Consider the following 27,235-nt stretch of genomic DNA (forward strand, 5'->3'; position numbering starts at 1 on the left):
TAAGTGTATCCAGCATTTTCATCAGATTTCCCACATCTGCATTTTGTTTGCCATTCATTTAAATTTGTAATTTAAATGCAAGCTCTTTTCTCTAAGGTCTTTATTCATATCATGAAAATTTTCATTTGCCTTGTGCCATACAATACTGCTTTCTCCCATTCAGCCCTACCCTACCTCGTTTTTCTAGTTCTATGGATACTTTTCCCCTTAATTCGACAAACAGCAACAAAACTACAGCATTCTGACAGTTGGATGAACAAATCCATATTTTTGAACAAGATGATATGTGAATTCCACTGTTTGACACCAGATGAGTATGAACTGAGTTGAGAGATCACATTGATTATTTTGTCACATTACATGCATTGATTGGTGGCGGAAGAGCACTGAGAATAGGTTTTCTTTGACAGCCTCCAGATATGGCCACTAATTGACTTTATGTGCCATTCAAAGGAGCACATGGTCACATTATTAACAGTTCATTTTGGTGCATCACCAGAATTCATTTGTTTGTGTTTGCTTCTACACTTGGACTTGTTTACAGAGTAAGTTACATTTTATTATAAAATGTAAATATTTTTTTTATGTGATAAGTGCTCCTAAGCTTGTTTTTGGACAAATATGTTTTCTCATTGATGAATAGAGAATATGGGTGTTCCTAGCAATCTAATTGCATGAAGCTGGAATTCGATAAATATTGCCTAGTAAGAAAATATGCTGATTAGCTTAAAATGCCTTTTATTTTGAATTAATGGAGAAAGAAAAAGCCTTGGGATTAAATAATTAAATATGAAATAAGTTGTGCTGTTATTTTTCTTCCAGGAAAAAACTTTGAGATCAAAAAGACCAAAGTAAATCTGACTTCGACTTCCAGAAGATTGATCACGAGCAAAATGGGCTCCATCTTCAGGAGTGAAGAGATGTGCTTGGTTCAACTCTTCTTTCAAACTGAGACAGCATATTGTTCTGTTAATCAACTAGGAGAGCTAGGACTTGTACAATTCAGAGATGTAAGTATCTTTTACAAACCAAAATAACTCGCAGACAAAGCTGTTTTCTTTCTGTTTACCAAGATTTGCAAGTGCAATAAAATGAATTCAAAATGTATTGAAAAACAAAGATTGCTTTCTTGAATATTTCTTTATATTTAATACCCAAATTGTGACATGTATTTTGAGTAATGTTTATTTGTATTTCAATTGAATTGTTAATTAATATCCAAATGTTAATTGGATGGTGGTGGAAGCTGAAATATTGGGGACAGTCAAAAGACTTCTAGACAGACACATGGATGAAAAAAAAAATAGAAGGTTATAGGGTAGGGAGGGTTTATTACTTTTTTTAGGAAGGGACATATGGAATAGCACAACATGGAGAGCAGAAGGCTGTATTGTTCTATGAAATTTTTTAAAATATTTTTTGGAGAAACTACCGTCTATCAATAAGCCTTTCATGTTAGCAATAACGTCTGATCTATTTCTTCCCACACACCTCTAGCTGAATCCAGGGATCATCACTTTCCAGAGAAAATTTGTGAATGAAGTCAGGCGATGTGAAGAAATGGAAAGAATTCTACGTAGGTTTTCAAAGAGAGATTCTATCGCAGCTGTATAATTAAAGATATACTCTTGAATTTAGAAAAAAAAAATCACCATTGTTAAAAATGTGATTTAAGTTGAGTGCTATTTGTGTTTCCACTCTGCAGGCTTTTTGGAAAAAGAAATGACTAAAGCTAATATTCCAGTCATTGAAAGCACCGAAAATGATAAGGCCCCTTGCCCTAGGGATGTAATTGAATTGGAGGTAAATATTGATTTCTACAGCTAATACATTTACTGATTCTGCAGGGTATTTCTGTCTTTTTTTTCTTCTGTGGTTCTACATAAATTCCTTTTAAACATACATAAAATATACTGTAAAATATTGCAGTCTCATTAAATTATAAAGTTCCATATGTTTGCCCTTCAAGTATTGCATTATGATTTCAAACATATTCTCATCTGGTTTGGTCTGAGGAGACCTTCTCTGATGTAAACACAATTATTTTAGTTAAAAAATGTAAATATAATTCAAAATTTAATTTAGATTTGATTTAATATTTATCACTTTCTTCTGATATAGTTATGAGATTCTGCAAAACCACTACTCCGATGGAAGGATCCCAGTTCATTATTGATTATATTTTTCTTTGTTTTATTTGCACACTAAGATCTCTTTACCCATCCATTTTTAGCTTTCACTTTTCTGTGCAGTTCATTGACATGTCATTTCTTCTTGGTCAGAAATTAGCAAACCATTTTCAACCAAGGAAAGTGAATTAAAAGACATAAATCTAAAAATCTATGCTCTCTGATGGTGAATATCTCTTCGTAATTTTTACTATCTCCTTTATTTAAATTATATTTCGCTCTTGCCCCGGTGTAATTATTTAGGGAATTGCCCTCTGCAAATATCTAACAATAATGGCTTTACTATTAACCTTTCAATTCATTATCTTCTCAGCAAGTTCATTTTAATTTGGTGTATCTGTTCCCATAGGTGTCCTATTGGGAATTGTAAGAGTGACATCTTCATGCTTTCTTATTTAGGGAGCTTTTGAAAAGTTAGAAAAGGAGTTGAAAGAGATCAACACAAATCAAGAAGCTTTGAAAAATAATTGCCTAGAGCTGACAGAGCTAAAATTTCTTCTCCAGATAACTGAAGATTTCTTTGAAGAGGTATGTCAGTTATTGCCATACAGAGAAAGAGTGCATTTATGTTATTGCTGTATCATCAAGGAACAAGTGCCATCAAGAGAAATATTAAATTATACTTGCCAAAGATAAATTAATATGTCTAATTTAATGTTTATTTGTATTTCATTCTTATAACTGCTTAATAGCTAGCATAGGGATTTAATTACCCAGGTTAGATAATCATTTTCCATAACCTCATTATCCTTCATCTTCCACCCCAGTCCCAATTCACATGTGCCAGCAAACACAGAAACTCATGTAGACGCAGTAATTGAAAAGCAAAACGTTGCAGATGCTACAAATCTGAAGTAAAACTAAAAGTTCTGGAAGCACTCAGCCAGTCAGGAAGCATCTGTGAAGACAGAAACAGAGTTAATGTTTCAGGTCAATTATCTTTTATTCCATTGCTGTTATTCAACAATATACTGCCTTCCCATGACATTTGGCTAATCCTTGACTGTTCAATTTCCCCTAGATAGCTCAGAGATTAACTCAGGAAGACTCCAAGGCAGCCCTGGGTGGTCAACAATCTTTAAGTCACTGCATTGTTGATGGAAACTCCTGCTTATCAGATGATCCCAGGGAAAGCAAACCCTTATACCTGCACTTGGGATAGATGAAGTCCTGATGAACCAGTCAGATTCAATGAGAGGGAATTTTCTTCTATTTATTTTCCAAAATACAAGAAAGTACAGAAAGGTGATAGTTTAATGTAGCCTCAAATGATAACTATGGATAAAGGAGTCCTGACAGAAAGGCAGAAATAGCAAAGTGGATTTGCCTCATTATTACCTGAGCCCCTTGCTTCTGTGTCAGCTGTCAGAGTGCGTCAGACACCACACAACCAATATCTTGGAACTCTATAGTAGCAGTAAGCTTTGAGTCCAACATTAACATTTATTGGTTTAGAATAAGGTGAGGCCAGGAAACCAGCCCCTTGCTTGGAATATGAGACTGCAAAATTGGCAAGGAGTGCACAGTATTTTGCTGAAGTTTTAGCAACTAGTATCTCAAGAATACAAGATCATCTTTGATGCTAATTAATATTGTGTGTGTATATAACTGACAATTCAAGTGATGATGAGTGTTGCATGTGGCTGAGGTAGACTGAGCAGGGACTTAACAGTGGCCTGCATAGCCAAGGATCAGGTATGGAACCCTTTGGATTAAAAGCAAGCCACTATTCATGGTTTCTATGCTTCAGAATCATTTAAGATTTGGAAGGATTCAGTCTCAGTGAAATATTTCAAATATTGGAAGTCTGGATTGAGTTAATCTGGAGAAAATGTTTCCAGTAGTGGGAGAGTCCAGGATCTGAATAAAAAGGACATCCCTTTAGAACTGACAGGAGGAGAAGTTTCTGAAGCTAGATTGCGATGAAATTGTCAAATGTCTTGCCACAGACTGCTGTTGAGGCCAAGTCACTTTGTATATTTAAAGCAGAGGTTGATAGTTCTTGATTAGTAAGGGTATCAAAGGGTATGGGGAGAAGGCAGGAGAATAGAATTGTGATCAAAGATACACCAGCCATGGTGGAACAGACTCAATGGTTGAATAGCCAAATACTACTCCAAAGTCTTGTTGGATTTATGGTTTAATGGAACCAGCAGCAAATCACATTTGTCCAGCCACTTCACCTCCTCATCATGGTTACCTTCCTTGAAACATTAAACTCAATAATAGCATGTGAAATGGCATATGAATTTCTCCAGCATCTGCTGTCTCTAGTGTCTCTGGGATTTTAGACCTTAAGTGAAATAAACAACTAGAAAGTGCAAGAGCAAGGCAGTTCTGCAGTAATACCTTTCAACTCTTGACCAATAGAAGATAAGCACATTAGAGAACATGGCAATTTTCACAAATAAGCAGATAACACATTTGATGAATATGTGAATCCTTGTCAGAGTAAATATTGACATCAGCTTCGTACACTTTGACAACTTCCCAACTGACTGATTTCTTTAGAATCTCCATTGATCAGCAGCCAGTGGGACATAAGCAGCAAATTTATTTTTGATTCAGTTGAAAGTTTTGAATAAGAAACAACGGCTGAATGACAAACAAAAACAGAGACTATTGGAAACACTCAACAGGTCAGGCAGTATCTGTAGAGAGAACATAAGAGTTAATGTTTCAAGTCAAAGACATTTTGACTGAACTTTTAGAGCTGCCATTGTTGGAGCTACCTTTGTGCAATACTTAGCTACCAATTTGAGCTTTAATGTAGGGAGATAGTGGGAATAAAATAGCATGTCTGATATTTTAATTTAATGCTATATTTTCATCCATTTCAATTTTCTCGGGGATCTCAATCTCACCAGAAGCAAGTCAGGTGCTCATTTAGTTTTAAGACAAATTTGTTTTGTAAAACCATGGTAGAATAGTGTTAATTTTTGTAATGTTTAAAATGATCTTCAAATATTCCTCTATGAAGAACTTCAAGGGTCCTAGCCTGTGAAGGAACATTTGCAGGAACAGCTGGGGGTGAACTCAACACAGAAGTTGCAATTAGACCCAGAACAATATAACTGCTGTTTCAGTTGAGGATTATGTTGAGGAGACTTTGCTTCACTAGACTGGATATGCCACTCCTGTAACAAGAAATGTAACTGGCAGATGGCAAAGTATTGTTTAGAGCAGTCAAAGAAATTTCAGTCTGGTATTTTAGCAATGGCAAGTTGTTACAAGAGAGAGCAATAAAGTCAGTTTGTTTGCTCTTAATACTAGCATAAGCAAATGAATATCCTTTTGTCAGGCATTGATTCACCAAGAATAATTAGAACATTTTGGGTTTAACATAGATCAACATAGATTTGAGGATCCCACAAGTCAAGTCAAGCTCATTGTCATCTGATTGTACAAGTACAACCCAATGAAACAGCCTTCTCCGGTCCTTATGCAAAACATGCAGACATAACATACTACAGGATGTACTTCATCTACACAAGCAAATGAATAAATGTTGATTCATGAATATGAGAATTTCAGATAGTTAGTGTGAGTAGTTCCTTTGGTGGTTCACCATTCTCTCTGCCCATGGGAAGAAGCTGTTTCTCAGCCTGATGGTGCTAGCTCTGATATTCCTATATCTCTTTCCCGAAGGAAATTGTTGAAAGATGCTGTGTGTAGGGTGGAAGGTGTCCTCAATGATTTTGGGCCCCCTCTTCAGACAATGATCCCAGAAGATCACTTTGATGGGGGTGCAGAAAACTCCAGGGATGCTCTCTGCCATTTTAACAGTCCTGTGGATTGATCTCCGATCCATTTCTCTACAGCAACTGTACCACACTGTGATGCAGCTGGTCAGGACATGCTCTATAGAGCTTCTATAGAAGGTTGACATAATTGCCTGCTTTGGTCTTCTCAGGAAGTGCAGACACTGTTGCACCTTCCTGACAAGTGAGTAGATGTTAAGTGTGCACGATAGATCACTAGTTAATTGGATTTGGTGCTCTCCACTATCTCTACTTCAGAGTTACTAATGTGTAACAGAGGGTGGTCATTTCTGGTCATCTGGAAGCCCACGATCATCTTCTTTGTCTTGTCCATGTGGAGATGCAGGTTGTTACTCTTGCACCATTTCACAAGATTTTCCACCTCTTCTCTGCAGTGCGACTCATCATTGTTAGTAATGAGGCCGACTACTGTTGCGTCATCTGCAAACTTGATGACCCTGTTGGAGCTGGATCTGTCAAAGTAGTAGTGGATCAGTAACATGAACAGGGGCTGGTTGAGCACACAGCCCTGAGGTGCACTATTGCACAGCGTGATGGTGCTCAATATTCTGCTACTGGCCCAGACAGACTTCCATTTGGAAGTCCAGAATCAAGATACAGAGAGGGGTGTGAGCCCAGTGAGGACACCTTCTCCACCAGCTTCTGGGGTATTAAAAGTTACCTGAGGAAACTATGGATTCACTTGGATGATTTCACCAAACGAAATAACAGAATTATGTTAACGTCTATGGATATTACCAAAAGTTTGGTTCTAGTTTAAAATTGTGTCAATCTCCCTTCTCTTTGTGCCATCTCAAAAAAAATGGGAGGATGCGGGATGACTACAGAAGGTAGCACTTGTCCATCTGCCTTGCAACCAAAACAATATACTGTATGTTGTGTCTGTGCAAGTCTTTCCCCATTGTTAGTGGAATGTTTAGTATTATAAAGACAAAATAATGTGGATATAGAAGAGAAAGTGGAATAAAATCATCAATATTGGGAATACCTGGCAGACTGGTCTACTGTACAGTCCCAAAATTCATTGAATGACTTCATTGACCTACTGACAAATTATAGTTACGAACTTATGAAAAATGTGGTTCCCTCCTAACAGTCTGAGACTTGACCGAAATCGTTGAACGTGTAATGATTACGATATGCACTGAACATATGGGCACTATACTCTGTCTTTCCAAAAAGTAATAAGTGTCATGTCGCAGACCAAAAACATTCGGGATAAAATTAAATATTTATTCACAAGTTAAGCTATACATGTAGGTGAAAATGTAATGACAACAAACAGAATTAGGCCACTAATGTTTATATCCTTATTGAAGCCCATTTCTTACATTAATCTTTGATATATTTGGACTTTGCAGACTTTTGATAAATAATACATAAGTAATGTAGTTCTTAAACTGAGTGAGTGTAATTCTGTATGCAAACTAAACTCAAGATGTTAAGGCAGATGTTAGAACTTTGCACATGGTTATGATATATAGATGTTAGCCAACACTTTTGATACACTTTAAAATAGGCTAATGGATCCATGTTATGCAGATCATTATTTCAATATTTTATTATTTCATTAGCGTATAGAAACTTTCCTCTTAACTCCAGTTTATACAACTTGTGCCAACTGGAAACTAAACTGGAATTATTCTCTTTGCTTTTCTCTCCACAAATACTGTAAGTCTTGCTGGTCATTTTTAGCATATTCTATTTTTATTTAATAGGGTTTCTTGTAATACCCACAATAACTAATAATCTACCAATACCTAGTTAGATCTCTCACTACTATGTTGTCCATCAGCTGAAGGCACAGATTGATCATTTATTTAGCTACTCTCTGAGAACTTGCAAAATCAGAACTCTGCTGTGGCACCTCTTTTAATTTCATAGAACATAGAGCACTGTAGCACAGGAACAGGCCCTTTGGCCTATGATGTCAGTGCTGACCATGAGGCCAATCCATCTGCCGGCACATGGTTTACATCCTGCTATTCTGTGGTGATACAAGAATCTGCAGATGTTAAAATCTAGAGAAAAGTGACCCCACTGCCAGAGAAATTTGGCAGATCAAGCAGTATCCACATGATGGGAAGGTAAGGGGAAAATGAGGGAGAAATTGCTGGCATTAATGCAACAGACAATGACCCTTCTTTTCTCCCTGTAGCTGAACTTGCTGAGTTCCTCTAACAGTTTGTTCTTTGCTACCACTATCCCCTGTCTGTTCATGTGCCTGTCTAAATGCTTTTTAAACGTTGCTGTCACATCTGCTTTTACCACCTTTCCAGTAGAGTACTCTTTGTGTGAAAACCTTGCCTCACAAATCTCCTCTGAGACTTTCCCTGCTCATCTTGAAACGTTATCCTCTATTATTTGATATGTCTGTAATGCGGGTCGAAAGAACCAAAGACTTGTTGATCCAAACCAAGGTTTTTATTAACTAAAAGACTGGAGCATATCACAAGTAGGTCGACCAGTCCAGAATGACCTGGTCTGGCTAGGAGCAATCCTTTAAGACCTGCCAGTAGGTGTGGCTACACTCTCAGCCAATCACAGTCATCCTACACTACCATCTGTACATATGTACATATACACATTGGTGATAGAATCTGTACTTTCACAATGTCCACCTGGAACAAAGATTCTGCTCAAATTTCCAACTATTCTCATTGCTTTAAAGTTAGATTTCTCTGCATTACTCATGCATTCCCTTAATTAGTAATTGAAAATAACTAACAGAATCATGTGCTGAAAAATCCAATGTGTAGTTGGGGAATTTAATTCAATATTTTTTTATTAATGATGAACATGAAAGATGTCTCACATTTATCATGGGAATGTGGCTGCTCTAGAAGGTTTCATCACATAGGATTGTAGATGAGGTAGCAGAATATTTAGAAAACTTGCCTAATGGAAGAAGCAGAGTGTGATGGTGGAAGGTTGGTTTTCCAAGTGGACATCTGTGACTATCAATATGCCACAGGATTCGGTGATGAGCCCATTGGTGTTTGACATCAATATCAATGATTTAGATGAAAATGTACAAGGTATCTGCAAGTTTGCAGATGGCACTAAAGTGTTTGGTATTGCAGATATTGAAGACTTGCCAAAGATTGCAACAGAATTTTAGTCAGATGGGAGGGTGGGCAGAGGAATGGTTAATGAAATTTATTACACAGAAATATGAGGTATTGCATTTTGGAAGGTCTAACATGTATAGAATCTACACAGTTTTTGGTAGAGGTCTAGGGAGTGTTGTCAATAGAGGAGTGCAGGTTCATAGTACCTTGAAAGTGGCATCACAGTTAGATAGGGTGGCCAAAAAAGGTTTTTGGCACATTGGCCTTTAACACTCAGAATATTCGTAAAGAAATTGTAGGGTCATGTTGACATTGTAAAAAGATGCTGATGAGGCTCATTGAGAATCTTGTGTTCATCTTTGATCAGTGTGCTGCAGGAAAGTTGTTGTCAAACTGGAGAGGATGCAGAGAAGATTTACAAGGATTTTGCCAGAGCTCAAGGTTATAGAAAGAGATTGAGCAAGTTAGGACTTTATTCCTTGGAGCATGAGAGATGATCTCATAGAGGTATACAAAAACATGAGAGGAATAAATAGGGTGAATGCTACAAGTATTTTACCCAGAGTGAGGGAATTGGTAACCAGAAGACATAAATGAGTGGAGAAAAATCTAACAGGAATCTGAGAGGTAGCATTTTACACTGAGGGTAGCGAGTATATGGAGTGGGCTGCCGGAGGAGGTGGTTGAGGCAGGTTAGGCAGGTATATGGATAGGATAGGCTCAGATGGTTATAGACCAAATACAGACAGATGGGACTTGTATGCGTGGGACATTTTAGGTGTCATGGGCAAGTTAGTCTGAAGAGCCTGTTTCCACACAATATGACTCTATACTCTAAGAACTAAAATAAAATCAGGTTTCCAGCATATAATTGTCTCTGCCTGTCTGCTAACAGCTCACCAGTACCTGGTTTGAGACCCTCAGTGTGAAAAGGGTGGTTTTCTTGGCCTCTTAGTTCATAGGATAGCATCAGTGACTGGAAAGTCCTATAGGGGTGTGCCAGAGTGTACCCACTCTGATCTGTGTCACTGCTTCAAAATGGATATGTCCAAGTCAAATTTCCCAAAAGTTTTCTTCATGCTAGATATTTCTTACCTCATTAATATTTAGGACTCAGATGAGGAGAAATTTCTTCACTCAGAGAGTTGTGAACTTTTGAGACTCTCTATCACTAAAGGTTATTGAGGCCAATTCATTAGATATGTTCAACAGGGAGATGTATGTGGCCCTTATGGCTAAAGAGATCAATGGGTTTGGAGGAAAAGCAGAAAGAGGGTACTAGAACACAGAACATTATCACAAAATACAGGCCCTTTGGCTCATGATACTATGTGAACTACATAAACCTAATCACAAACTATACCTTCTCTACCTCACACACATAACTGATTTTTCTTGCATTCATGGGCCTGTTTAAGAGTCTTTTTATATCCCTATTTATCCAGCCTTCACCACCACCTCTGGCAATGCATTCCAGGCCATGCACTACTCTGTGTATATAAAAAAAAACTTACCCCTGATATTTACCCTAAACTTTCCTCCCATCATCTTGTACAGATATCCTCTGGTGTTTGCTTCTTTCACCTCAGGAGAAAGATGCTGGCTGTCCACTCTATCTATGCTTCTCTGAATCTTACAGACCTCTACTAAGTCTCCCTTGACCTTCTTCACTCCAAAGAGCTCTGCTGACCTTGCTTCATTCTCCAATTCAGGCATCATCCTGGTAAATCTCCTTTGCACCCTCACAATAGCTTTTACATCCTTCCTGTAATGAGACAACCAGAATTGAACTCAATATTCCAAATGTGGTGTAACAATTTTTAGAGCTGAGACATGACATTATTGCAACATAGGCTCTTAAACTCAATCCCTGAGTAATGAAGGCCAACATACCATAAGGCTTCTTAGCTAACCTATCAACCTGTGTGGCAACCTTGAGTGATCTGTGGATATGGAGCCCAAGATCTCTCTGTTTCTTTTACACTGTTAAGAATTCTGTCATTAACCATGTACTCTGCCTTCATGTTTTACCTTCCAAAATGCAGAACTTATCCTGATTGAACTCCGTCTGCCACCTCTCTGCCCAACTCTGCATTCTGTCTCCATCCTGTTCTAAACTATGCCAACATTCTACACCATCCACGACATCTCCAACCTTTGTATCATCTGTAAACTTACTTCATCCATATCATTGAGAAAAAAAATCACAAAAAGCACGGGTCCCAGAACAGATCCATGTGAAACTCCACAAGTCACTGAACTGCAGGGAAATATGTCTCATCTACTCTCTGCTTTATACAGAAAAGCCATTTCTGAATCCACAGAGCCACAATTCCGTGAATCCCATGCCTCATGATTTCAAAATAATTCTACCACGAGGGACCTTGTCAATCAACTACACTTCCTGAGAAGACTCAAGCGGGCAAGACAACCAGCCATCACTATGTCAACCATCTATAGGAGCTCTACTGCAAGTGTCTTGGATTGCTGCATCACTGTGTGATACGGATGCTGCAGGGAAATGGATCAGAGGTCTACAGGACGATAAGAGTGGCAGAGAGGATCAGTGAAATCTCCCTCCTCACCATCAATGTGATCTTCTGGGATCGTTGTCTGAAAAAGGTGCGGAAAATCATTAAAGACCCCTTCCATCTCGCTCACAGCATTTTTCATCTGCTCCTGTCCTGATTTAGGCAAATTAGGATGAATAACTCTCCAGGAACTAACAAGATATTCCCTCGGTCCTTGAGGAAGACTAGTATAGAAATTTCATGGGCTCTGGCAAAAATATTTAAAATGTCCTTAGCCACGAGGATTGGAGGGTAGCTCACATTGTTCTGTTGTTTAAAAAAGGCTCCAAAAGTAACCCTAAAAATTCAATGCTGGTGAGCCTGCCATCTGTTGTAAATTATTGAAAGGTGTTCTAAGAGATCAGATATACTGTGCAAGTATTTGGATATCCAAGGACTGATCATGAATAGTGAACATGGTTTTGTGTGTGGTATGTTGTGTTTAATCAATCTTGGAGTTTTTCCAGGATGTTACCAGGAAGTTTGATGAAGGAAAGGCTGTGAATGATGTCTACATGGACTTTAGTAAGGCCTTTGACAAGACTCCACATGGGAGGTTAGTCCGATAAGTACAATCGCTTGGTATTCATGGTGAGGTCGTAAACTGAATTTGACATTGGTTATACGGGAGAAGCCATAGAGTGGTGGTGGATGATTGATTCTCAGATTGGAGGCCTGTGATCAGTGGTGTGTCTCAGGGATCGGTATTGGAAGCATTGCTTTTTGTCATCTATGTCAATGATCAGGATGATCATGTGATAAATTAGAACAGCAAGTTTGCAGATGACACAAAGATTGGAGGTATTGTGGACAGCAGGGAAGACTTTCAAGCTTGCAGAGGGATCAGAACTAACTGGAAAAATAGACTGAAAAATGACAGATGGAATTTAATGCAGACAAGAGTGAGGTGTTTCATTTTGGAAGGACAAACCAAGAAAGGATAAATGTTAGTGCACTAAGGAGTGTGGTAGATCAGAGGGATCTGGGAATACAAATCTTGTAAATAATTCCCTGAAAGTGGTGTCACAGGTGGATAGGGTTGTAAAGAGAGCTTTTGGAATATTAGCATTCATAAATCAAAGTATTGAGTATAGGAGTTGGTATGTTATGGTAAAGTTGTATAAGACATTGGTGAGACCAAATTTGGTGTATTGTGAACAGTTTTGGTTGCCAAAACTGCAGAAAAGATATGAATAAGATTGAAAGAGTGCAGAGAAGATTTACTAGGATGTTGCCCTGAATTTAGGAACTGAGTTACTGAGAAAGGTTAAACAGATTAGGACCTTTTTGCCTGGAGCATAGATGAGGGAAGATTTGATAGTAGTATTTAAAATTATAAGGGGTGCAGACAGAGTAAATGTTGGTAGGATTTTTCCTTTGAGAATAGGTGAGATACAAACCAGAGGGCATAGGTTAAGGGTGAAATGGGAGAAGTTTAAGGGAATTCTTCACACAGTCACCCATTGGCTGACTCTACCTCTGGCCACACCCACAAGCTCCTGAGTAAAGATGATTGTTCCTCAGCCCCCTCCTCAGTTCGGGACAGTCAACCAGCAGGGATGTGCCTTCATTCTATTGCGAATAAAAGCCCATCAGTTTGCTCAACTTTAGTCTTTTGAATCAATAATTGTGCATCAAGGGAAATGAATGATGGCTATGAACTGGGTGCAGGTCAGTGGGACTAGGCAGCATAATACTTGGTAGTTTGGCACAGACTAGAGGGGCCGAAGGGCCTGTTTCTGTGCTGAAATGTTCTTTTGATCTGTTTTTAATCTTCCTCCAGGCATATGAATCCTCTTATATCTTTAAGCAGCCCTATCTTCTCCCTTGACATCCTTCTGTTCTTCACAGATAATTAGAACACCTTAGGATTTTCCTTAATCCTACTTGCCAAGGCCTTCTCATGCTCCATTATAGCTCTCCTAAGTCCTTTCATATGTTTCTTCCTGGGTACCATATAATTCTGATCAACTCTTCCTGCCTTTTGTACCTGCTGTATCTAAACACTTCATTCTGTATTTGGATTCTTGACTTCCTGTTGGGGAGACCTCAGACAGTCCAGATCGGTAACAGCATCTCCAGTGCCATCATACTGAGCACAGCACCCCCCCCACACCCCCCCCGGGTTGTGTGCTAAGTCCATTGCTGTTCACTCTGCTGACCCACGACTGTGCAGCTAAACACAGCTCGAACCACATCATCAAGTTCGCTGACAACACGACTGTGGTGGGTTGAACATTAAAAACACAAAAGAGATCGTTGTCGACTTCAGAAGGGCTTGGGGGACCTCACTTCGCTGGTCTTTGAGCGCTCCATCTTGGAGGTCGTGAAGAGTATCATGTTCCTTGGAGTTCACTTGCTGGAGAATCTCACCTGGTCCCTTAACATCAGCTCGAGAGTCAAGAAAGCCCAGCAGCGCCTCTACTTCCTGTGAAGGCTGAGGAAGGTTCATCTCCCACCCTCCATCCTCACTACATTCTACAGAGGATGTATCGAGAGCATCCCGTGCAACTGCATCACTGCCTGGTTTGGAAGTTGTACCTCCTCAGACTGCAAGACCCTGCAGAGGATAGTGAGGTCAGTGAAAAAGATCATTGGAGCCTCTCTTAATACTATGAAGGACATCTACAACACTCGATGCAGGTGAAAGACATAAAAGTTGTGAAGGATTCTACACACCTCTCAAGTAAACTGTTCTTCCTTCTGCCATCTGGTAGGAGGTACTGCAGTACCGGGGCCCTTACATCCAGATGGGGCAACAGTTTTTTTTTCCCACAAGCTATTAGACTCCTGAATTCCCAGAACATTTGTGGATAGGGTACCGTGGACTTAATGTTTTAATGTGTTTAACTTCTATTCTAACTTTTATTTATGTGATCCTGGAGAAACGCTATCTCATCTTTATTGTGTGAACATGGTATGAACGATAAATAAAGTTGACTTGACTTGAAACCTTCTGAAGTCACATCATCAGCTATGATCATATTGAATGGTGGAGCAGTCTCGAATGGCTGAATACCCTTGCCATTTTCGAGGTCTATAAAGAACAGTGTCGTGGTTAGCAAGAAAAATACTGGACGTATATTCTTTCCTCAAAGCAAATTTCATAAGCCACAATGGAGAGATGGGGGGCTGGGTTTTGGTGGGTAAGGGAGGAGTAGATGAGGGAAGAATTCCAATAAATGTTGCAAATACACCGGGCCTCCACTACCAATATTTAATTCACATGATTTCCAGATTATCTCACAAATTCTAACAGGGTTAGCACTGGAGGTCATCATCTGACAGATGAGCATCAGCGAGATTTCTGTTTCTGTAACTGCTAGCTGGATTTTTTAAATCAATTTCTGTTCTCATTTGTGGGAATAAATTTAATTCTTTCACAATGGTTCTGTAAATGGGTTTTCTGTGTAGGTTGCCCAATTTTTACGTAGATGGTAAACGATTTTCACATGGAAAACAAGCTTTTAGGCTGCAGTAATCGAACAATGAAAGCACTTTGCAATCAGTAGGTTTGATTGTGCATTGGGCTTTGTCTTCCTCAGGCAGAATCCCAGCTGTCCAGTTCTGAGCTTCCTTCTGAAGAGTCCGTCTATGTTACAGGATTTTCAAGGAGGCACAGCAGTACGAGTGGAGGTGGTCGTCTGAAACTGGGGTAAATCTCACCTGTTTAAAAAAAAATGCCAGTGAACAACATACTTTATTAGGACAAAATAAAGTCCTTTTTCATTAAAAAAAAATTACAGAAAATACAGATGGCAGAAACAGGGCAAGGGGAATAGTCAACTCAGTACATGAAATATGCAACTTATATGCAAGGGGTAAGATTTCTGGATCATTGGGATCTCTTCTGGGGAAGCTTGGACCTGTACATAAAGGATGGACTCCACTTGAACTGGAGGGGGACCAGTGTGCTGGCAAGCAGATTTGCTAGAGCTGTGAGGGAAGGCTTAAACTAGTTTGGCAGGGGGGTGGGGAACAGAGTGTGAGTGCAGTGTCAAGGGAGCATGGCCACCTAGATAGGAATAATAACGATAACAAAGGTAGGATGAAGATTAGGGTAAAAGGTAAAAAAGAGAATATAGGTGAGGGTCATTCTCTGAAATGCATATATTTTAATGCAAGAAGCATAGTGAACAAAGTAGATGAGCTTAGAGCATGGACAGATACTTGGGGTCACGATATTGTGGCAATTAGTGAGACCTGGCTACAGGAGGGGCAGGACTGGCAACTTAATATTCCAGGATACATTTGTTTTAAATGTGAGAGAGCAGGGGGTAAAAAAGGGGTAGGAGTTGCTCTGCTTGTTAAGGAGGACATTACTGCCGTGAGGTGGCAGGATGGTCTGGAAGGATCATCCAGAGAGGCTGTTTGGGTGGAACTGAGGGGTGAAGGAGGCATGAGGGTGCTAATAAGGGTGTATTACAGACCACCAAATGGGCCAAGAAAATTAGAGGAACAAATTTGTAGGGAGATAACGTATATGTGTGAGAATCATAAGGTAGTGATCATGGGAGATTTTAACTTCCCTCACATTGGGATACCCATACAGTTAGAGGGCTGGATGGGCTAGAGTTTGCTAAATGTGTTCAAGATAGTTTTCTAAATCAATTAGTAGAAGAACTAACTCGGGACGGTGTAATACTAGATCTCCTGTTAGGGAACGAGCTAGGTCAGGTATCGGACATTAATGTTGGAGAACAAATTAGGTCTAGTGATCATAACTCTTTAGTTTTCGGGTAGTTTTAGGGAAGAGCAAGGAGGGGTCTAAAGTTGAGGTTCTGGATTGGAGAAGAGCAAATTTCGAAGGAATAAGAAGGGATTCGGGAGTATTGAGTGGGACAAGATATTTTCAGGTAAGGATGTAAATGAAAAATGGAGGATATTCAAAACCAAAATTTTGAGGGTACAGAGTAGATACGTCCCAGTGAGGATCAAAGGAAAGGCTGGAAGTCATAGGGAGGCTTGGTTTTTGAGGAATATTGGAAATTTGGTTAGGAGAAAAAGGGAGGTGTACAAGAGGTATAAAGAGCAGGGAGCTGAGAATTTGAAGGAGGACTACAAGGAGTGTAGAAGGAATCTTAAGAAAGAAATTAGAAAGGCCAAAAAAAGGCACGAAGAGGATTTGGCAGACAGAGTTAAAATAAATCCAAAGGGTTTCTATAGGTACATTAAAAGTAAAAAATTAGTGAAGGGATAAAATTGGACCCCTTGTAGATAGCGAAGGCTGAGTGAGAAGTCAGAGGAAATAGGGGAAATTTTGAATGATTTCTTTGCCTCGGTATTCACTAGGGAAAAAAAATATTGAACCAGTTGAAGTGAAGGAAAATACTGGGGAAGTCACGAAGCATATAAGGATAACCGAGGAGGTAGTGATGGCTGTGTTGAAAAAGATAAAGGTGGATAAATCTCCGGGACTGGACAAAATATTCCCAAGGACACTCAGGGAGGCTTGTGGACAGATAGTGGTTCCATTAACAGAGATGTCTCTGATCACGGGGGTAGTGCCAAGGGATTGGAGGGTAGCGCATGTAGTTCCACTGTTTAACAAAGGGTCCAAATGTAAACCTGGGAATTATAGGCCTGTGAGTCTGACATCTGTGGTGGGCAAGTTGATGGAAAGTGTTCTGAGGGATGGTATTTACAAATATTTGAAGGTACAGGGATTGATAGGGAGTAATCAGCGTGGTTTTGTCAGGGGTAGATCATGCTTGACAAATCTGATTGAGTTTTTCGAGGGGGTTACAAAAAAGGTTGATGAAGGGAAAGCTGTGGATGTTGTCTATTTAGACTTCAGTAAAGCTTTTGACAAAGTTCCCCACAGGAGGTTAGGAAAAAAGGTGGAGGCATTAGGTAGAAACATAGAAACACAGAAGATAGGAGCAGGAGTAGGTCATTCGACCCTTCGAGCCTGCTCCACCATTCAACGAGATCATGGCTGATCTTAAAGTTCAGTAACCCGTCCCCGCCTTCTCTCCGTAACCTTTAATACTCTTATACTGAAGAAATAGATCTAATTCCCTCTTAAATATATTTAATGAACCTGCCTCTACTGCCCTCTGTGGCAATGAATTCCACAGATTCACCACCCTCTGGGTAAAGAAATTCCTCCTCATCTCGATCCTAAATGGTTTGCCTATTATCCTCAACCCATGGCCCCGGGTTCTGGATTTTCCCATAATTGGAAACATCCCTTCTGCATCCATTCTGTCCAGTCCTGCCAGAATTTTATATGTCTCTATGAGATCCCCTCTCAATCTTCTAAACTCCAGCGAGTACAATCCCAATTTGCGCAATCTTTCCTCATAAGTCATTCCTGCCATTCCGGGTATCAGCCTGGTGAATTGCCTCTGAACTCCCTCCATTGCAAGAACATCCTTCCTTAGATAAGGTGACCAAAACTGCACACAATACTCCAGGTGTGGTCTCACCAAGGCCCTGTACAGCTGCAGTAAGGTATCCTTGTTCCTATACTCAAACCCTCTTGATATGAAGGCCAACATACCATTTGCCTTTTTAACCGCCTGCTGTACCTGCATGCTCGCCTTCAGAGACTGATGTACAAGTACCCCTAGGTCTCTCTGCACTTCCCCAACTCTTAATCTATTGCCATTCAAATAGTAATCTGCCCTCCGGTTTGTATTACCAAAGGTGATAACCTCACATTTATCCACATTGTAGTGCATTTGCCATGTATCTGCCCAGTCCTTCAATTTATCCAAATCACACTGGAGCTTCCTGACCCCCTCTTCCGTGCACACAACCCCTCCTAGCTTAGTGTCATCTGCAAATTTGGAGATATTACATCCAATCCCCTCATCCAGATCATTAATGTAAATTGTGAACAGCTGGGGTCCCAGTACAAATCCCTGTGGTACCCCACTGGTCACCGCCTGCCACTCAGAAAACGAGCCATTTATCCCAACTCTCTGTCTTCTACCTGCCAGCCAGTTCTCAATCCACATCAATACTTTGCCCCCAATCCCATGAGCCTTGATTTTGGAAGCCAGTTGTTTATGCGGGACCTTATCAAAGTCCTTTTGGAAGTCCAGGTACACCACATCCACTGGCTCTCCCCCATCTATTTTACCTGTCACCATCTCAAAGAATTCCAATAGATTTGTCAAGCACGATTTACCTTTTGTAAATCCATGTTGACTCCGTCCGATCCCTTCTCTGCTAGTCATATGCTCCGCTATTACATCCTTAATAATGGATTCCATCATTTTGCCCACTACTGATGTAAGGCTCACCGGCCGATAATTCCCCGCTTTTTATCTACCCCCCTTTTTAAATAGTGAGGTAACATTAGCTACCCTTCAATCCATGGGTACTGATCCTGAGTCTATCGAGTTCTGGAAAATAATTCTTAAAGCATCTGCTATCTGAATGGCCACTTCCTTGAGTACCCTAGGATGTAGATTATTAGGCCCTTGGGATTTATCTGCCTTCAATCCCATCAATTTTCCCAAGACCATGTCCTTAGAGATACTGATTTCTTTCAGTTCCTCCCTTGCATTAGTCTCTATGTTTCCCAACATCCTTGGGAGGTTATTTGTATCCTCTCTTGTAAAAACAGAACTAAAGTAAGAATTTAATTGGTCTGCCATTTCCTTATTCCCCATTATATATTCCCCTGATTCCGACTGCAAAGGACCTACTCTGGATTTCACCAATCTTTTTCTCTTGACATATTTATAAAAGCTTTTGCAGTCAGTTTTTATATTTGCCGCAAGCTTACTTTCGTAATTTATTTTTGCTCTCTTGATTAATGCCTTTGTCCTCCTTTGCTGCATCTTGAACTGCTCCCAGTCTTCGGTTGCGGTACCTTTTTTTGCCAATTGATATGCTCTCTCTTTGGACCTAATGCTGTCTCTAATTTCCCTTGTTATTCACGGTTGAGTCACATTTTTTGGTTTATTTTTATGCCAAACCGGTATAAACGATTTTTGCAATTTCTCCATTAGATCTGTGAATGCTTTCCATTGTCTATCTACAATCAACCCCCCCATAAACACCACCCAATCAATCTTACTCAACTCCCGTCTCATACCATCATAATTCCCTTTATTTAAATTCAGGACCTTAGTCTCGGTTTTAATTTCATCACTCTCTATGTCGAGTGAGAATTCGATCATATTGTGATCGCTCCTATCCAAAGGGCCTCGCACTACAAGATTGCTGATTAGCCCCTTATCATTGCATAATACCCAATCTAAAATGGCCTGCTCCCGAGTTGGTTCCTCGACATATTGGTCTAGATAACCGTCCCGTAAACATTCAAGGAATTCCTCCTCCTCTGTATTTTTATCAATTTGACTAGTCCAATCTATATCCAAATTAAAGTCTCCCATGATGACAGCTGTTCCCTTATTGCACGCTTTTCTAATTTCTCTTTTAATGCCTTCCCTCACCTCTACACTACTATTTGGAGGCCTATATACCACCCCCACTAACGTTTTCCGCCCCTTGCTATTCCTCAGTTCTACCCATATAGATTCCGCATCTTCTGAGTTAATATCCTTCCTGTCAATCGTGTCGGTCCCTTCTCTCACCATCAATACTACCCACCTCCTTTTCTTTCTTGCCGATCCCTCCTAAATATCGTATACCCCGGGATGTTAAGTTCCCAGGCTTGCCCACCCTGCAGCCATGTTTCTGTAATCCCAATCAAATCATATTTGTTTATCTCAATTTCCACAGCTAATTCATCTACCTTGTTCCGAATGCTTCTTGCATTAAGATATAAAGCCTTCAGATTTGCTTTTTTCACCCTCCTTGCTCTTTCTGATTTTTTACTTTCGCTGCCTAACCTAACTTTTCCTGTTTTATCTTTTCTGTCCTTTGCCCTATCATACAGGTTCCCACTCCCCTGCCAAATTAGTTTAAACCGCACCCGACGACTGTACCAAACCTAGCTGCCAATATATTGACCCCTTTTGGGTTTAGGTGTAACCCATCCTTCTTGTAGAGGTCATGCCTTCCCCAAAAGAGATCCCAATGATCCAAGAAGCCAAAACCCTGTCCTTTACACCAGCCCCTCAGCCACACATTCATTTTTCTTAACCTTCCATTTTTGTCCTCAGTTGCACTTGGCACAGGTAGCAAACCAGAGATCACCACCCTGGCTGTCCTATTTCTTAGTTTCTGTCCTAGCTCTCTGTAATCCTTTTTCAGTACTTCCTCCTTTTTATCTATGTCATTGGTACCCACATGTACCAAGACATCAGGCTGTTCGCCTTCCCCTTTTAGAATACCCTGGACCCGATTTGAGATATCCCGCACCCTTGCACCAGGGAGGCAGCACACCATGCGGGCATACCTATCTGGCTCACAGAATCTCCTGTCTGTATTTCTGACAATGGAGTCCCCAATGACCACTGCATTCCTCTTTACCTTTTGGTCCACCATGCCAGGCTCAGTGCCTGCGACCTGGTCACTGCTGCCAGCTTCTGTCAGGTCATCTCCCTCAACAGCATCCAACAAAATATACCTATTACTGAGAGGGATATTCACAGGTCTGCTCTCCAATTTCCTGGTATTTTTCTTCGCACCCCTGACAGTTACCCACTTACCTGACACATCTGGTCTTGGGGTAACTATGTCCCTGAAAGTTGAATCTATCAACTCCTCACTCTCCCTTACCAGCCGTAGGTCCTCAAGTTGCAGCTCCAGTTCCCCAACTCGGTCCTTAAGGAACTGCATCTTGGTGCACCTGACGCAGATGTGGCTATTTGGGAGGGTGGGACTCACCCATTGTTCCCACATCTGACATCCAGTACAAAGCACTAACCCCATAGGCATGACTGAGCTAAAATAATGCCACTTACCCTTCTTCTCGCCTGCTTTTGCCTAAGCCTGTTGAGCCCTATCATATAAATAAGGAGGTAGTGAAATGGATTCAGCAATGGTTGGATGGGAGGTGTCAGAGAGTAGTGGTAGAAAATTGTTTGTCCAATTGGAGGCCGGTGACTAATGGAGTTCCTCAGGGATTGATCCTGGGTCCACTATTGTTTGTTATATATATTAACGATCTGGAAGTGGGGGTGGAGAATTGGATAAGCAAGTTTGTGGATGATACAAAGATTGGTGGTGTTGTGGACAGTGAGGAAGATTACTGTAGATTAAAAGGTGATTTAGGAAGGCTGGAGGTGTGGGCTGAGAAATGGCTGATGGAATTTAATACAGATAAGTGTGAGGTGTTACATTTTGGAAAGGCAAATCTAAATAGGTCATATGCATTAAATGGTAGGCTATTGAGATGTGCAGAGCAACAAAGGGATTTAGGAGTTATGGTAAATAGTACCCTCAAGGCTGATACTCAGGTAGATGGTGTGGTGAAGAAAGCATTTGGAATGTTGGCCTTCATAAATCAGAGTATTGAATTCAAGAGTAAGGAGGTTATGATGAGGCATTGGTGAGGCCAAAATTTGGAGTACTGTGTACAGTTTTGGTCACCAAATTATAGGAAAGATATAAACAAAATAGAGAGAGTGCAGAGAAGGTTCACAAGAATGTTGACAGGATTTCAAGGTTTGAGTTACAGGGAAAGGTTGTGCAGACTAGGGCTTTTTTCTCTGAAGCGTAGAAGATTGAGGGGGGACTTGATAGAGGTGTTTAAGATTTTAAAAGGGACAGACAGAGTAAAAGTGGATAGGCTTTTTCAATTAAGAGTGGGGGAGATTCAAACTAGAGGGCATGGTTGAAGATTGAAGGGGGAAAATTATAAAGGGAACATGAGGGGAAATTTCTTTACGCAAAGGGTGGTAGGGATGTGAAATGAGCTTCCGGCAGACGTAGTTGAGGCGGGATCATTGGTTACATTTAAGGATAGACTGGATAGTTACATGGATAGGAGAGGACTGGAGGGGTATGGACCGGGTGCTGGTCAGTGGGACTAGGAGGGTGGGGATTTGTTACGGCATGGACTAGTAGGGCTAAATTGGCCTGTTCTGTGCTGTAAGTGGTTATATGGTTATATGGTTATATCCTCTGTGGGTTGTTACTTTGATAGGCTCTTCCATCCCATTTCAGATAATGAATATCTGCATTTAAGTTTTATTTTAATTTTGAGATCATGGTTAAACTGTAGTTTGGTTTCCTCTCGGAGTGGCAAAATATATAGGAGGAAAACTTTGTTTCTGTTTCTCTGTAGTCTTGCGTCTCTGCTTCTCTGTAAAAATATAATATTTATTCCTATTGTACTTGCTGCAGTGGCTCTTGTTTTCTCATCTTTAAAAATGCTGGAAGGATGTTAGCAGCAAGTATTCTTCAACAACCAAGTCAATTCGCCTGCGCTGAATAAACAAACATTAGTTCATATTGCCCCACTCCAGGATATTTCACAATTTAATTCTATGTGTGTGTCTGGCCTGTTTTTTAACATGGTATAACTTTGAGCTCTATTTAAATTAGATGTGCAGTTCCTTTCTCATTTGTTATTTTTTAAATTGGTTTTGTCTTTAAGAGAAACAAAACAAATCAAAATTGATCTGCAAGTTTACAATCTTCATCATTTTATCATTTTCATGTTCGCTGATAAACAAACGAGCAGCTGTTATAATTCCATCGTTGGAAAGATTTTTAAAATAACTCCTAAAGTGAATTCCTGTAATATTGTTTTGATTCCGTCAAAATGATGAAAGGCATGAAGAATAAGTTGGCAGAGTTGGTGCAGCAGTGCCTTTACGGCACCAGCAATCGGGACCGGACTGGGGTTCGAATCCCATACTGCCTGTCAGGAGTTTGCACGCTCTCCCAGTGACTGCGTTGGTTTTTTTCTGGGGGGGGGGGCTCCGGATTCCTTCCACCCTTCAAAAACGTACCAGGGTGTAGGTTAATGGGGTGCACGGACTAGTAGAACTGAAGGTAAGGGCATTTGTACCTTTGCCTCAGTTTAAAATTGCCCTTTATAACTTTCATTGATTGTTTGTATCACAATTACTTTATGATTTGGCTGATGTTTGGACAGATCCAAAGAGCATAGTCATACATTTTACTATTTCCAGCATATGCTTCGGTGATCCAAGCACTTATTGCCACTTGCCATCCGCAATCCCAAATATACTGCAGGTTTTGATTTACAAGAAGCATCATGTTTGCCTGTTATTGTATTGAACACAAGTAGAATGTATCTGGGTACAGCCCAACTCAACATCATTAACAGTTTTCTGCTTCCACTTAAAATGTCCATTCTTAATGCCTCCTAATAGATGGGTTTATGAACCAGACAGCATTTCACTTGCCTTTTAGCTTTCCTTTAGATTTTTCAAGTATGAGGCTGGAAAGTATATATTCGCAGACGAGGCAAGCAGGGGATATCAAAGTTGTCAGCTGCATGAAATTTGAGTTTCCACAGAAATCATTCAATATTATCAATGTGTCTGATTTGAGTCATAGCTACATTTGCCCTGGTTGAAATCAATACCGTCCGCAGCAGTTGAAAATACTTTCTTGTTTGTGTGTCACAAGAAAACTTCAGCCAAATTATGTACCAAACTGGCAGAGAAGCAGCAGACAAAGCATAAAGATGATCCACTCTCATAGTTTTCTTTTACCTTGTGTGTAGCTTTGTGGCCGGTGTGATCAAACGAGAACGATTTCCTGCTTTTGAAAGGTTATTATGGAGGGTGTGTCACGGAAATATTGTCTTGCGTCACGTACAAATCAACATCCCGCCGGAGGATCCAATGGCTGTAAGAAAAATATTTGTGTTCCCAATGTTCATTAATTTGGTATGACTTGGTGACCCCTTGCGATGCTCTTTGGTGCGTGAAGAGAGGGTTTGTGAAGGTCTTGCTGGTGGGTCAGGTGGTGCAGGTGGGCAGAAGGCTGAGGCAGCAGCTTTCCTTGTGTGGCACCAACAGTTTCTTCAAGAAGCTGACAAGATTTTACTTGAAAAACCATGTAACAGTACAGACATATTCCAAGGATTTAAATCAATTATGGAGAAAGAGCACTGCAACAAAGCTAAATTGACAAATTATTTATTAAATATTACTAAAACTATTTATAAAAGTACAAGTACCCCAATAAAGTAACAAAGCTACAAATATACCAGTGAAGCCATCAGTTTCACATCCTTTCTTTTGCCAGGGGCTCCACACAAATGATGGCTGGTCTCAAGAGATTGAAGGGCTTTGGCACCAATCAGAATCCATTACAAGTGAAGGTCCATTGGGCTGGCCAGACATGTAGTTAAAAGTCTGCACTTCCTTCCAAAACTCTGCAAAGCCAGCTAATCTACAAAGCAAAAGTTTTGTCTCACCTCTTCCCATGGAGTTTATTTTACCTTACTCACAGCCCAAGGCCCTAAGATTTATGACCAAAGGCTGTCTGTATTTTCCCACCTTCCTTGGATGCTGTGAGCTAAATTGCTTTTAGTGCAGCATTTTTAGTGTAAGGGTTAGTTATTACAGCTCAAGCAGCCCAGGTTGGTATCCACTGCAGTCTGTCAGGAGTTTGTACATTCTCCCCATGTCTGTGTGGGTTTCCTCGGGGTGTTCCAGTTTCCTCCCACACTCCAAAGATGTCCATGATTAGTAGGTTAATTGATCACATCACATAGATCTATTTGGGCATGGCGGGTCAGAAGCGCCTGTTACAGTGCTGTATCCCTAAATTTAAAAGAAACCTTACATTACAGCCTGTGTCGTGGTGATTCCACCACTATGAAAGGCATTATAAAAAATTCAGTATTCTTTACTTAGAAAATCCCTAATTTTCTAAAACATACATTGTCCTTAGCTGAGTTAATTGGGTGGCTCAATCACCCCACCCGGGAAAGTGTGACATTAAATGAAGTAGAATGCTGAAAGTACATTGAGCAAACTGGTTGGGTTGTAATGTAATACACAACAGTGCTGGAGAAACTCAACAAGTCACATAACATCTATAGCAAAACTTGCTTAACATAAGAACCACATGCAATAAACTTCAAATGTTTGATAGACGCAAGACGTTAAAAAGTATTGCATACCCATTTTTACTCTTTCATGCACACATTGTTCCAAAAAATATATAAAACGTTCCAGGGGTTGTAGGTTAATTGGGTGTAATTGGGCAGCGTGGGCCGAAAGTGCCTGTTACCATGCTGTATATCTGTACGTATGTATGCATGTATGTTACTAACATGAAATGCATGCATTTAATAATATATATTCATGTATGTGGATTTTAAACTGATGATTTGTATTAGTTTCAATAATCAAAAAGTACACATACTGAATATGAGAATGTAATAATTGAATTTTGGGGGCAAATGTTTAGGCTAAAATTTAGGGGGTCCACTAATACTTGCATTCTACTTTTGACCACGTTGGGCCATTGGGAGTTTGGATGGGTGGGTGAGGGGGAGGCTGGGACAGGGTGATAAGTGTGCATTCAAGGTGTTGGGAGGTCGGAGAGGTGGTCAGCCAGTTCATAGGCAATAGCCCGCAGTCAGGGCATCGGGAGCTCAGATGGGCGGGCGGATGGCTGGGACTGGGTTGTAAGTCCGGGTTCAATGCTTTTGAGCTCAATTGAGTGGGCAGAAAACCAGGGCCTAGGCGAGAGTCTGTAGTTGGGCTTAGGCAAGAGTCCACGGTTGGAGCATCATGAACTCGGATGGGAGGGCAGCGGGACATTGGGAGTTTAGATTGGCGGACTGCCAGGGCCTAAGCGAGAGTCTGCCATGACTGCAGACTTTCACCTAGGCCTCTGCTGCCTTCTCAGCTGAGCTGGACTGACCAGGACCTTTCACCTAGGCCCCATCCACCCACCCACCCATTTGAGCTCCTGAAACACCAAACTTGGTTGTACCATGCAGTCCTGGCCACCTATCCGCCTATCAGAGCTCCTGATCCTTCGACCACAGACAATTGGCAGAACATCACAAGCCAAGCCCACTAAAACCACTATTGTGAGCCCTGGCTCATATGATGCCTGTTTCAGCCAACATATTTCAGCAAATTGCATATTATATGTCGCGAGCCATGTTTGGCCAGCCCTGATCTATAGGAAGTCATGACGAAAGTCTGAAGCCTGAATCATTTGTTGCCCTTTACTTCCTATCGATGGTGCATGATCTGCTGACCTTTTCTGTATTACACAAAAATCACAGTATCTGCAGATTGTCGTGTTTTGTAGGTTCGAGTGATACACCTTTTCCAAGGGGAGTGTTAAAGTTTGCAATGTTTTCTTGCAAGCAGCTCCTCGAAGGATATGGACATGGAGTCACATAGTCGTACAGGTTAAAAACAGGTCCATCAGCTCACCACATCTACATCGAACATTATAAATGAATCATATTAACTGCATTTGGTTTGTTGCCTCCCATGTCTTGTGATTTCATGTATTTGTCAGGATGCTTTTACTTTCTCACCCCCACCACCTTTCCTCACACTGAACATTGCAGATTCTCTGTGGAAAATTCCCCTTCAACTTCTATCTAAACTTATGTCCTCTTGTTTGAGATAGCTTTATCAAGGAAAAAAAATTATTCTTACTATTTACCTTCTTATGTCCCTTGGTCTTCTCAGTTCTAGAGAAAACAACCCCAAACTGATCAATCTCTCTTTAAAATTGAAATATTCCAATCTAGACAACATTGTGGTGAATCATCTCTGCACCCTCTCTAACATACT

The 27,235-nt window shown here is 40.5% G+C and overlaps 1 protein-coding gene across 1 annotated transcript in view; it reads left to right on the forward strand.

The window, feature by feature from the left end:
* The first annotated feature begins 893 nt into the window (after nucleotides 1–893).
* LOC138758627 (V-type proton ATPase 116 kDa subunit a 1-like) overlaps nucleotides 894–27,235 on the forward strand; it is a 135,045-nt gene continuing 108,703 nt past the window's right edge. Inside the window, exons 1-6 of the mRNA XM_069927904.1 lie at nucleotides 894–1,010; nucleotides 1,498–1,576; nucleotides 1,706–1,803; nucleotides 2,589–2,717; nucleotides 15,158–15,267; nucleotides 24,181–24,307. Coding sequence (XP_069784005.1) covers nucleotides 894–1,010; nucleotides 1,498–1,576; nucleotides 1,706–1,803; nucleotides 2,589–2,717; nucleotides 15,158–15,267; nucleotides 24,181–24,307 — 660 coding nt within the window. The remainder of the gene's footprint in view (nucleotides 1,011–1,497; nucleotides 1,577–1,705; nucleotides 1,804–2,588; nucleotides 2,718–15,157; nucleotides 15,268–24,180; nucleotides 24,308–27,235) is intronic.

The sequence above is a fragment of the Narcine bancroftii genome, chromosome 1 (assembly GCF_036971445.1).
Source record: "Narcine bancroftii isolate sNarBan1 chromosome 1, sNarBan1.hap1, whole genome shotgun sequence".
Classification (NCBI taxonomy): Eukaryota; Metazoa; Chordata; class Chondrichthyes; order Torpediniformes; family Narcinidae; genus Narcine; species Narcine bancroftii.